This window comes from Tauraco erythrolophus, chromosome 26 (genome assembly GCF_009769465.1).
Source record: "Tauraco erythrolophus isolate bTauEry1 chromosome 26, bTauEry1.pri, whole genome shotgun sequence".
NCBI lineage: Eukaryota > Metazoa > Chordata > Aves > Musophagiformes > Musophagidae > Tauraco > Tauraco erythrolophus.
The window spans coordinates 7655979-7668212 of NC_141490.1; the positions used below are offsets into that span (position 1 = coordinate 7655979).

At 58.9% G+C, this 12234-nt stretch overlaps 1 protein-coding gene across 1 annotated transcript; it reads left to right on the plus strand.

The window, feature by feature from the left end:
• The first annotated feature begins 47 nt into the window (after window positions 1-47).
• On the plus strand, window positions 48-8320 carry LOC147526881 (glucose-6-phosphate exchanger SLC37A2-like). Its single transcript, XM_086626931.1, is given in 19 exon segments — window positions 48-121; window positions 2392-2473; window positions 2568-2655; window positions 3003-3081; window positions 3258-3393; window positions 3802-3878; window positions 3962-4128; window positions 4553-4581; window positions 4824-4927; window positions 4929-5016; window positions 5175-5265; window positions 5343-5405; window positions 5592-5677; window positions 6511-6559; window positions 6871-6944; window positions 7432-7510; window positions 7615-7712; window positions 8038-8145; window positions 8147-8320. Coding segments are annotated over 19 exon segments (1731 nt in total). The 5' UTR covers window positions 48-62.
• Window positions 8321-12234: the final 3914 nt, after the last annotated feature.

Genomic DNA, 12234 nt, shown 5'->3' on the forward strand with positions numbered 1-12234 from the left:
GCGGTGAAAAGGAGCCGCGGGGCGGAGGCGGGGGGGAACCGGCAGCTCCGCCGCCGCCCGCCATGAGGGCAGCGCTCGCCCCCGGCGTCCGCCTGCTCCGTGCCCTTCCCCGGGACAGCCGGTGAGCGGGACCGGGGGGCACCGGGGATGGGGGAACCGGGCTGCGGGGGGACTGGCAGCGGGATGGGGACCGGGGGTCACAGTCCCGGGAATCGGCACCGGGATGGGGACCGGGACTCGCTGTCCCGGGGACCGGCACCGGGATGGGGACCGGGGTCACTGTCCTAGGGACTGGCATCGGGATGGGGACTGGGCCTGGACTGGGACTCACTGTCCCGGGGACCGGCACCGGGATGGGGACCGGGGGTCACTGTCCTAGGGACTGGCATCGGGATGGGGACTGGGGGGGATCACTGTCCCAGGGACTGGCACCGGGATGCATACTGGACCTGAACCAGAAGACCAGCACCGGGATGGGGACCAGCCCTGGATCAGGGGACCTGCACCAGGATGGGGACTGGGGGGTCACTGTCCTGGGGACTGGCACTGGGATGGGGACCAGCCCTGGACCAGTGGTCACTGTCCTGGGAACTGGCACCAGGATGGGATCCAGCCCTGGACCGGGAGTTGCTCGCCCAGGGTCTAGCATCACCCCTCGGGCACCGGGTCCGCCGCATGACTGGATCCAACACAGCACTGGCACCAAACCCAGGAGTTTTGGCATGACCCAGGAACTGGCCCCTCCCCCATCCCGGGGATGGAGGGCATTGAGCCCTGCTCGGGCACCGCGGGGCTGGGCCGGAGAGATGCACGGGGACCCTGAGATGGGCAGCAGCGCCCGCTGAGCCTCGAGCTGTCCCTCCACATGTGCTGGGCCCTCGCCCTCAAAATTTGGTGGCATGCGGCCAAAACGGAGATCCCGCTGCTTCCTCTCCCTGTCGGCGAGGTGACGAGCCTGCTGCCCATTTAATTTCATTGAAGAGATTTAATTTTTGCAAGCCTGTTGCCAAACAACCCCCGTGCTTTTCCACCAGCTGCAATTTTCCCTGCCACAACACCGGGAGCGGGCGGAAAAACAACCAACCACCAGCTCTCCGGCCCAGTCGGGTACCGCACGTGAAGTTCCTCTTCCCCTTCTTCCCCGCGGCCTCTCCGCTCCCCTCGGATCAGCCCCGCAGTCCCCAGTGGTGATTTTTTTTTTTTTTGGAGGGGTTTAATTATATTTTTTTGGAGGGATTAATTATTTTTTTTTCGGTGGGAACCAGTCTCGGAACCGGCACCCGGGAGCAGAGAGCTCAGGGTGTCTGTAATGGCTGCAGTTTCAGGAAGAAGTGAAACTGGGAAGAGCGGCGGGATGAGCTAAAACTGCAAAGAAAAAGGGCTTTTTTTGTTTTTCTCTAAACTTGGAGCAACCCCGTGACATGTCTCAATGCCGGAGCCGCTCCCTGACCCCTCGCATCCTCTGCGCCGTCGTAAAACCTCCCTTAAATTTAGGATGAGGCCCCTCAGAGGTGCTCACCCTGCTCCGGAGGGTGCTGGATCCTATTCGGGATTCTCCAGGCTTCCTCCCTCACCTTTGCTGGGAGCAGCATCCCCATCCCTGAGCCCAAACCCCATTTTTTTCCCTATTTCCCCCCATTTTGCTGCATTTAATTCAAGCAAAAGCTTGAATTTTTCTCATTTTTTCCAATTTTCCCCATTTTCCTGCATTTAATTCAAGCAAAAGCCCCTGTCCAGTGGAGGAAGCAGCAGGGATTGCTTGGGGCATTTTCCCCCTCCTAGCTTTTTTTTTTTTCCAGCTCATCTTTAATTAACGCCAGGAGCGATGATGAATCAGCCACGGTCTTGCGCCCTGTTTCCACCCGTGACACCGGAAAGGCGCTTGCTCACCCCGCGGTTTGCCGGGATGGCGGCTCGAGGAGGGGGAAATCCTCAAAATAAATTCAGCTGATCTTTCCAAGCCACGTCTTTGGCTATTTTTTGGGGGCCAGTCATCTCCCTACCACCTCCCCTGGGCCGGTTCAGCTCACCCATCCGCAGAATTGTCATCATTTGGTGCCGAGGGGGTATTTTGCCAGGGAAATGAGCAGGAACAACCCTTTTTTTCCCCTTTCCTGGGCATTTCTAAGACCCTGCAGGTTAAACAGCAGCAGAGATTTGCATCCGCATCCTGAGTGGATTTAACGGTGGCGGCTGTTGTCCTTCCTTACCTACTATTTTTCTCCAAAAAGCATGAATTTTGAGGAAGGGGGAGGAAGACCATGGCTAATGCCGAAGCTGCAGATGTCTGAGACTTCCCTACGAGGCTGGGCTTTGCCAGCTGGGATGGTGGCATCCCCGTCCCCATCCCTGTCCCCCACTCCTCACCCCTCCGCTCCCTTGATCCCGCAGGTATCGGGGGCTGACGCTGGTGCTGACCTTCCTCTGCTACACCAGCTACCACCTCTCCCGAAAACCCATCAGCATCGTCAAGGTGAGCTCCAACCTCGCCCCAGCCGTGGGGAGAGGGATGTGGGGGCAGTGGGGTTCTCCAGCACCCTCCTTTCACCCCTTGTCTCTCCCTGCAGAGCCAGCTGCACCCCAACTGCTCGGCCCTGGGCCCGAACCCCCACAACGACTCCAACAGCAGCACGTGGTGCAGCTGGGCACCCTTCGGTAAGGCTGAGCACCCCCCTATCACCCAAAAACTGCCCTCATGGCAGCTGAGACGGGCTCACCCTATGCCCTAAGCCCAGATGTGGCCAGAGGTTTTGGCAGAGCCGGCAGCTCTAGGCATCCGGAGGTAATTCCGCAGCGTGTGTCTGCCCCGTGCCCCCAGGCAAAGGGCAGCAGCGGGTGGCGAAAGTGGGGCTGGGATGGCACCTGGCCACGCTCCGAGAGCCAATGTCCCCATGGGGAGGAGGGTTTTGGGATGGGGGATGAGGACGAGGATGAGCCAGGGGCCATGGGGAGGGAAAAGAAGACGGGGCCAGGCTGATGTGACCCTAATATTTCTTTTCCAGATGGGAGCAACTACAAGGAGCTGTTCGGGGCGCTGGATAATGCCTTCCTGGTGGCCTACGCCATCGGGATGTTTATCAGGTACCCAGGTCCTGTGCATCCCTTTCCCTCCATACACCAGTCTGCACCAGTCCACCAGGAAACTGGTTTCCATCGGGCTGGGGTCGTGTTAACGGGAAAGCAGCCGAGTGGTTTGATAACACCCATCAGCAGCAAGACCCGTCAGCTCCTGTCCATGCTCTTCCCTGTCTCCGCAGCGGTATTTTTGGGGAGCGCCTCCCCCTGCGCTACTACCTGTCGGGGGGGATGGTGCTGAGCGGGCTCTTCACCGCGCTCTTCGGCCTCGGCTACTTCTGGAACATCCACTTCCTCTGGTACTTCATCATCATGCAGGTGCGTCCGTGCTGGAGGATGCCCAGGCTCTGGATTTTACCCTCACGGCCTCATCCCAGTTTTTCAGCAGCTTTCAGGGATCGGCGTTTCCCAGTTCCTGAGGGAGAACGCTGGGCATTTCCACTCCCCGCAAAACCCGGTCGCGCGTGGCGTGGGCGCCGAAACCACCGGGCGCGCCCGTCTCGCCCAGCAGGGCCGGCGGCTGGTTTGGCAACACCAGCCGCTCCCAATTTAGCCACGAGAACCACGCGAACGGCTCCGGGATTGCCCGGCAGGAAAAAATAAACCCAAACCGAGTGTTTTCTCGACAGCTTTGGGAGGGGGGCTGTTTTTGAGCCCAGCTACCTGAAGTGGTGCATGGATCAAGTTGGCACCCGCTGGGTGCCAACGCTGCCTATCTCTTGCCAGATCTGCAACGGGCTGGTGCAGACGACCGGCTGGCCCTCCGTCGTGGCGTGCGTCGGGAACTGGTTCGGGAAAGGAAAGTGAGTGTTTCTCCTGCGTGTCCCACCCCGGTCCTGATCCCTGTTGGCTCCAGCGATGCCGACCCCGGCTCTGTCTCTGCCAGGAGAGGTTTGATCATGGGCATCTGGAACTCGCACACTTCCGTCGGCAACATCTTAGGGTCGCTCATCGCCGGCATCTGGGTTTCCTCCGCCTGGGGCCTGTCCTTCGTCGTGCCCGGCATCATCATCGCCACCGTGGGCATCATCTGCTTCTTCTTCCTCGTGGAGTGTGAGTGGTGCGATCTGGGGCGCAGCAGATGACTGGCGTAACGCCGAGATTGGCGGGACCACAATTTTCCACCTTGTCTCCAAGCGTTTTTGGCAACCTCGGATACTTATTTCCAGCTTGTGGCAAGCAGGGATGTGGACCCAACCACTGCAGGGATGCTCAGCATCCTTTGGGGTCATCCAGGCAGGCTCAAGCCCCTGTGCCGCTCACTCCCTCAGCAGCTTTTCCTTTAAGGAATGATTTGGGAAGCCCTTTGGGATTTTACCAGGGTTTTTGCTGCTGGGAAGTGGGTATCTGGAGATGCAACCCAGTGCCCACAGATTCCCCAGTCCCACGTTTCTCCCCTGTGGCACAAGATGCTGGAGGGAGAGCAGGCGGAGCGGGGCTGGTCCGGGCCCTCACAGGATCTCCTTTCTCCCTGCAGATCCCGAGGACGTCGGCTGCAGTCCGCCTGCATCACGTGAGTCCAATCTCTTCCCAACGGGCTTGTCCTGGGCTGGGTGGGTGCTCAGTTTACAGCGAAACAACGTGGGTGTCAGGTCATAACGTCAGGAATCAGAGCGACGTGCAGTTATCACGGAGGATGCTTGTTGCTATGCTGGTGTCAGCATCCGGGTCACATCCCGGCAGGAAATCTGATCTTTCAGCCCCTTGTAGCAACAAAAGCCACAACTCCTGCCTTGGCTTCCTTTTAGATGGCCTCCGACGAGGAGGATGCTGGAGGGGTGACCTCCAACGAGAAGGATCCCGAAGTGGTCACCTCCAACGAGGGGCCGCTGAGCATCTCGGCCAGAGCGACGTGAATGCTCCAACAGCTCCAAGGAGCCAGCTGAGGAGCCCGAAGCCATCAGCTTCCTCGGGGCCCTGGATACCCGTGAGTCATGGGATGTCCCTTGCATGGTGACGGGGATGGAGGAAAAAGCAAAGCCAGGGCAGCTCACCCATCAACGGGGTGCCCACCAGGCAGAAAATTGGGTGAAAAAACCACCATCCAGAGGAGGCTTGGGAGAAGGAGGCTCCTCTGATGTCTTCTCCTCTCCTCCCAGGGCGTGGTGGAGTTCTCCCTTTGCCTGCTCTTTGCCAAGCTGGTGAGCTACACCTTCCTCTACTGGCTTCCCCTCTACATCGTGAACGTCGGTGAGTTTTTGGAGCCGGCGAGGTGGGAGCGAGCCTGCCAAGGGGACCATCTCCTCATCCCTCTCCTCTCCCTGCAGCTCATTTCGGTGCCAAGGAAGCCGGGGACCTGTCGACCCTCTTTGACGTCGGGGGCATTTTAGGTTCGTCACGTACCCAAGTGAGGGGGCTGGATCACTCTGATATTGTATTTAACCTTGGGGGCATCTCACTCTAAAGTTGGGGGGTAAAGAGCATCCCAGCGCAGCATCCTGTGGGATTTTGTCTAAGCTGGGGTGAAGCTTTGCTGCTGGGGTGGTGTGGCCAACACCTGCGACTCCTTCTTGCAGGGGGGATCTTCGCTGGCCTCATCTCCGACTACACCGGCGGCAGAGCCACCACGTGCTGCGTGATGTTGGTTGTCGCCGCTCCCGTGGTGCGTTGTCACGCGGCGGAAAAAAATCCTGGTCACGAGGGTTTCCTCTCCGGTTCCTTTGACTCACGGCCGCCTTCCTCTTCCCAAGTGCCCGGGATGAGCTGGTCACGCGCTTGGCTGAGACGAGAGCTGGGATCGACCCACGTGCCCAGATGTTCCCGGGGTGGACATCCAGATCTGGGGGCTGGGAGGGGATCGTATAGTCCTTGACAGCTAAAAATACCCTTTAGGGGTGTTTTTTTCCTCCCTCCCACCACAACCTCACTCTGTCTTAAAGCCTTGGAGGTCCCACCGAGCCCGTCCAGCTTTCATCTTTGCTTTGCATCCCAAAAGCCCTCATGCTCCGCTGGCACTTGGCCAGGATATCCTTCCCGAGCACCTGCACGGAGCTCGTTTGGCTTTGCCGCCACAAAAACATGGCTAATTAATCCAAACCTGGCTGGCTGGGGTCCCGAGCCGCTCTCCTCCGAAGGAGCTGAGAAGCAGAGAGGCCGCCATGTCCGCGCCCCTCGATAGCGCCGGGGGACAAACCACCGTCTGGCTTCAGCCGGCGGGGAGGCGCACGAGCCGTAAATCGCGGCAGCACCTCTGCTTGCCAGCTGCCAGGTATTCCATCTGGCAGGCAGCCGGCGGGACGCGGAGCCAAGGGCGCTCAGCTCAAGGGCTGGCGCTCTCCTCTTCCGACGCCACGTAGGGGGCTGCGAAACTTGGCGCCGGCGGTAATTCAGGTCCTCACCTTCTCCATCCTGGCCCCGGGGTGCTGCTGCAAGGAAAACGCTTGGGAAAACAGCTGGAATAGCTGTAAACTAGTTCAGCCTGTGTCTCTTTTCCAGCTCTTCCTGTATAACCACATTGGCCAGAATGGCATCGGCACATCGATAGGTAAGGAGCTCCTCGGCACGGCTGGATCCCGTCACCGAAGGGGTGATGGCAGATGCTGCAGCTCACCTGCCTCTATTTCTCCTCTCGAGCTGGGCTCCTGCTCTGGGATTTGGTGGAGGGTGGTTCTGGATGAGCGTTTGCTGCTGCTGGGTGGGATCTCCTGGGGAAAAATGGAGATGAGCAGGAGAAGGATGCACAGGACAGCAATGTCCACATGAGGGCTGGGGATGATAGACCCAACATCCTGCTGCTCCCTGCATTTAAAAAGATTTCATCTCTTCCCGGGACCTCCGCGGCCTCGTTCCTCGCAGCGATGCTGGTCGTCTGCGGCGCGCTGGTTAACGGGCCCTACGCTCTCATCACAACGGCGGTTTCGGCAGATTTGGTAAGAGGCGCACCTCGGACCCCGCCACGCTGCCCTTGCGCACCCGACGGCTGCTCCTTCTTTCCCAGAGGGATGTTTGCTGGGATTTTACATTTTAGCTTTGTTTTCCAACGCCTCTGAAGCACAGCGGAGAAGAACGGGGCTGTCACACCTCGTGCCGTGGTCGGCACCCTCCCTTAAACACGGCTTTTTTGTCCTATTGCTTTGTCACCTTGCCTCAGCTTTGGCCCTGTTGCATCTCCCTCTAACCGCAATCCCGCTGGAAATATTTGCTGGGAATCACCTGGGATCGCTGTCCGCTGTTGGCAATCCCAGTTTTGCTGTGGCTTGGCTGCAGGCAGCATCCGAGTTCGGTCTTCCCATCCACGGCTGGGTCCAACGCATGGAAATTGCTGCCCGGGGTGTGAGCGGCCTCACGCTGGGACTTGCCTGCTGCGGACCCCGAAGCCGTTTTTCCTCCTTACGTTTTGCTCCTCCGTCCCCGCAGGGAACCCACGAGTCTCTCAAAGGAAACGCCAAAGCCCTTTCTACTGTCACGGCTATCATTGACGGCACAGGATCCATAGGTCTGTACAGCTGGGGGGTGCCCAGCGCCGATTTCCCCCAGTGCTGGGGGTCCTGACCCCCTCTGCCCTGTGCACGGGGCATCTCCTAACATGCCCCCTCGCAGGTGCCGCGCTAGGGCCGCTGCTCGCAGGGCTCATCTCCCCCACGGGCTGGAATAACGTCTTCTACATGTTGATAGCAGCCGACGTCTTGGCTTGCCTGGTAAGTCACTCCTTGGCAGGATGTGGTTTTCCATCCTGGATATTCAAGGGCTCCCTTTAAGCCACTCGCGCCAGCGGAAGGCAAGGACAGTCCTCAGGGGACAGCCAGGCACAGGGCGAATTGCAAAGCCCCGTATTGACTCCAAACCTTTGCCTCCATCCACTTGGCTTTTCCCTACGACCTCCTTCATGTACGGTTTTAGATCACACGATCTTCCCTAGGAAGAGCCTTAAAATTTCTCTCCCGGCAACGGAAACACTCGTGCCAAGGCTGGCGGCTGCAGAGCCACCGGCCCCATGGTGACCCTCCACCTTTCCTCCTGCAGTTCCTCGCTCGTGTGGTGGTCAAAGAGGTCCGTGGGTGGTGCGGCTGCATAGCAAGGAAGAGAGGGTACGTACGTACCGCCCCGGGGCGGCCTCCAGTCCCACGATGCCAAAAACACGGCGTCGGTGCCACTCCGGAAAGACGTTTGTTACCCTTTGCTGTCACTGCTGCATCTCCGTGCGAGCATCCCGTCGGGCTTCATGAGGCCGTCTGCCCGACGTCTCGCTCCTGTGGGCACAAAGGCATTTCCGCCCCCAGCCAGGGCAGCACCCGGGGGATTTTAGCCATCCGCACCTCGCGAAACTCTCTTGGTGCTAAACACGCCGTCCTTGTGTCTTTGTAGCTCTAGTGTGCAGCTAACAGAGTCAGTGCTGGATGGGAAGTAGCTCGGTGTGAGTATCCCTGCTTGAGCCCCGAGGATTAAACACAAACACAAGCCTGATTCGTCCCGATTTTGAGTTTCACTTGGCAGGCTCAGCCTAGAAACAGCCGCTCCGCTGATAATTTAAGGGCTGAGATCAAGATTTGGGAATCGAGGGATCAAATCGCGATGGCCGGGGAAGAGAGTGTGGACGGGCGGGTGGGCAGCTTGTCCTTGTCTCCAGCTGACTTATGAGACGCTAGCCCGGATGCCCGATGAGCAAAACATTGATTAATGCACTTGAAACGGCTAAATTTATAGCCTGACTCGCCCGCCCGTGCTAATGAGCTTGATTACACTAATCAAATCCGTGGCCAAATCACTGCGAGGGTGTAAATAACCTCCAAATCAGCGCTGGCCCGTCTGCGATTGCCACCGAAGCCTCTCCGCGAGCACCGAGGGGGAAGGGGCCGCGGCCAGTGCCGGCGGCGGGGGTGCCAGACCCCGGCCCCCCTGCGAGCGTTTGGTCCTTTATGTCTTGTGTTTGCAGGTGAAAGAGCAATAGTCTGGGCCTGGCGCTGCGGTAAGTGCGGCCCAAATCTCCTTCTCCGGCCACCGGTGGAGGGCTGTCGGGCTGCGCTCTCCCGTGCCGGGGCTGGCTGGGGCAAGGACTATCCTGGCCGGGTCAGCACTGTCCACATTTGCACCAAAATCCGGCTGTTTTGTGCTGGGGAAAGCAGCTGGCTCGGTTTGTGGAAACACTGCAACGCCTTCAAGGGCTTCGGGGAGCGCGTTGTCTCCGGAGCAGCTTGCGGAGGCTTTTTTTTGGGGATGTTTCAGCTTTGGCCAGAGACAAAGCGTTGGCTGGATCTCCTCTTTGCGCCTGCTTCTCCTGGGCTTGCGGTGCAGACGGGGCTGGGGCTGCCCAGCAGAGCCGCTTTCCCTTTCCATCTCTCCGGCAGCGCCGCGGCACCCGTCACTGATCCCAACACCGGCGCCCACCGCGCTCAGCCGCTCGCTTCTCTCCCCGCAGGTTTAAGGAGTTTTGATGTGTCCCCCGCGAGCCGCCCCGAGCCGAGAGGCCCGGAGGGAGGAGAGAGGCTGGGGCACCGGGAGCGTGTCCGTCTGGGCAGAGCCGAGGCACGGCCTCAGGCACGGCCCGCAGGCTCGAACCGCCACCGTGGGATGGCTTCGGCGGGAGGCAGCGGCGAGGCACAGTCCGAGGGCTCCGGCCAACCGGTCTTCCGGGACCGATTCTTCACCATCGGCCGTTTTTATTAATAAAAACATGTGAAACCTGCGTTACCACTCCGTGCCCTTTCCTGGTGGGGCTCGGCCAGGTCTCCGTGAACTTGAGGGCACTGGTCATGCCCTTCTTCTCGCTTCTCTCCATGTGGAGCCTCTCGTTTGCAAGCCTGCCCCATCCCAGCTCCATATTTCAGGATACCGGATCAGGGGGATGGTGGCAAATCCCTTAAGGCGCTGCCTCACAGACAAAGCACTGTTTATTCCACGTCGAGGACATCCCCCAGCTTTTCACTGAGCCCAAATTAAGCTGGTTTTGCTCCTCGTCTCATCCCACTGCGAAAAAAGCCAAAAAGATCCATCATTTTTCCTGATCGTTATGATTCCTAATTCGTACCATTTAGCCCCAAAGGAAGGACCCGTAGCCATGTGTCAGCCCCCCCGCCACGGCAAACGGCCGCTCGAGCTCCATAGCCACTCTCGCTCAGTCCAGCGTGAGCAGATGATGGTCTTCATTAGACAACTCCTAATTAGGAGGAGCTGCATGACAGGTGCCCAGGAGACCCTGGGAGGTTAAACCAGCACCACCAGTCTTGCGGGCTCCCCTGGGCACGGGTGGGTCTGGGAGGCCCCGGCAGTGCCGCTCGATTAAGATGGGGGTCAGCTGTGCGGCCAGCTGTGCGCTTGTGGGGGCCCCCCCAACTTTGTGTGTGAGGAACGGGGCGTTCGTGAGCTGTGGGGTGACTTCCCAGCCTGCTCGCCATCCCGGGATCGCACCCGGGCAGGGTCGGCTCTCCGCGCAGCGGCGGGCGCCAGGGGCTGCGTTTATGCCTGGTATAAATCTGAACTCTAATTGACTTCACCTCCTTGGATCTTAACCCGAGGAGAAAAACATCTGGGCCTGATGTGATTTTATTAAGTGCTGATTTCATCAGCGAAGGGGAAAAAAAAAGAAGAAAACCTGCTGGCCAGTTGGATCAGCTCCTTGTAAACCCCTGCACGGCAACGGAGCAGCACGGGGAGGGACAGGCACATTCGAGGTGGTGATGGCCCCGGGAGCCAGCAGAGATGCTCGCTGGGGCTTTGAAAACGTGCCGGGTGCCTGCGGATCCCTGGGGGAGAAAGTAGGAGAAACAAGGGGCAGGCAGAGGAAAGCAAAATCCCCAACTGCCCTTTTTTCCCCAGGGAAATAACTGCGCCCTGAGGGAGCCACAGGGAGGTGTCACGACAGGGTCTGTCCTCAGCAGAGACGAAAGGCTGGCACCACGGCACACCCAGCTGCACGGCTCCTGGCAAATGTGGCCTCTGATGGCACAGGGGTCAATGATGCCAGGAAAGATGCCAGGCACCGGGCTGAGAATGGTTATTTCGGTGCACCTGTGACGGAGCTTTCGCTTTCCTTAATCGCCGTCCGCGTTGCGGAGGAGGACGGTGCCTTGAAATACATTTTTGAGAAAAAAAAAAACCACAAACCCGGACACAGAGGGGCTTATTGCAAAAGCAAGTTGTGGGTTTTTTTTTTTTCCTCTTTCTTCCTTTTTCCCCCCCACCTCCTGCCTGCTCTTTCAGCTACTCATAGTTTTTCCAAGACAAATTTAGGCCTGGGCCACATCCCACTCGTGTTTGGAAAGTCTGAGCAGCTTTGGCTGCGCTGCCGGGAGCGAGGAGAAAGGGCAGACGGCCCATGGCAATTTTAAACCTAAAAAAAAAAATAAATTAGGAGCCAAATGCCAAAGAAAGCCCCAGATCTCACTGAGACTTTAGAGAAGGAGGGTGGGCAGGAAGGCAGGGGGATCCCCTGGGTTTGCCCCAAGCAAAGGACTTTAAATTGAGCCGAGCTCCTCTGGGAGAAATCTGCAAGATTCACCTCGTCTTGAGGTGAATCCGGGATGGATTCTGGAGAAGGGGCCACTGCTTTCCCCCGCCACAAGCCCCTTCGGCGCAGCGAGGGGGCTGCGAGAGCCAGGAGAGCACAAACACACCTCTGCTGCTGTCCTGTGGACCAGGAAAAACCCATCACTCCCAAAAGGAGCTCCTTAGGAGCCCCTTTGGTAAACGTGGAGCCTGCTTTCCTAGCACGCTGCCCGGAAAAACCTGGATTTTATAGTTCAAGGGCTCCCCTCCACAGGTGATGCGGTCGGGGCGAGCGTGGCACGTGCAGGGAGCATCCATATTCCCCGACGCCGGCGCTCAACCCTCCCACGGGCATTCCCCATCTCCGACATACGCAGCACATGTCCTGGGTGGTTTTCCATAGGCGACACCGTTTCAGCTGAGCTTTGCCGGGAAGCGGCCTGGGAATGGGGTTGCACGGATTTTGGATGAACGCCGGGCTGCGCGGAGGTGGCTGGGGCATGGTCCGTAATTCCCTACGCAAGGAGCAGCCAGCGAACGCTGAAGGGCTTTTTAATTAGCAGCCAAAGGCAAAGCGGGATACGGCGGCAGGGAAGCTGAAGTCAGCAAAGCCAAGGTGGAAAGACGAGGCCAGCTTTTTCCAGGGAGGGTAATTAAGTGCCGGCAGAGCGCAGCGCGAGGCGTGAGGAATTGCCGTCATTCAAGGATCTTAAATCAAGGAGAGGAGTTCCTCCTGCA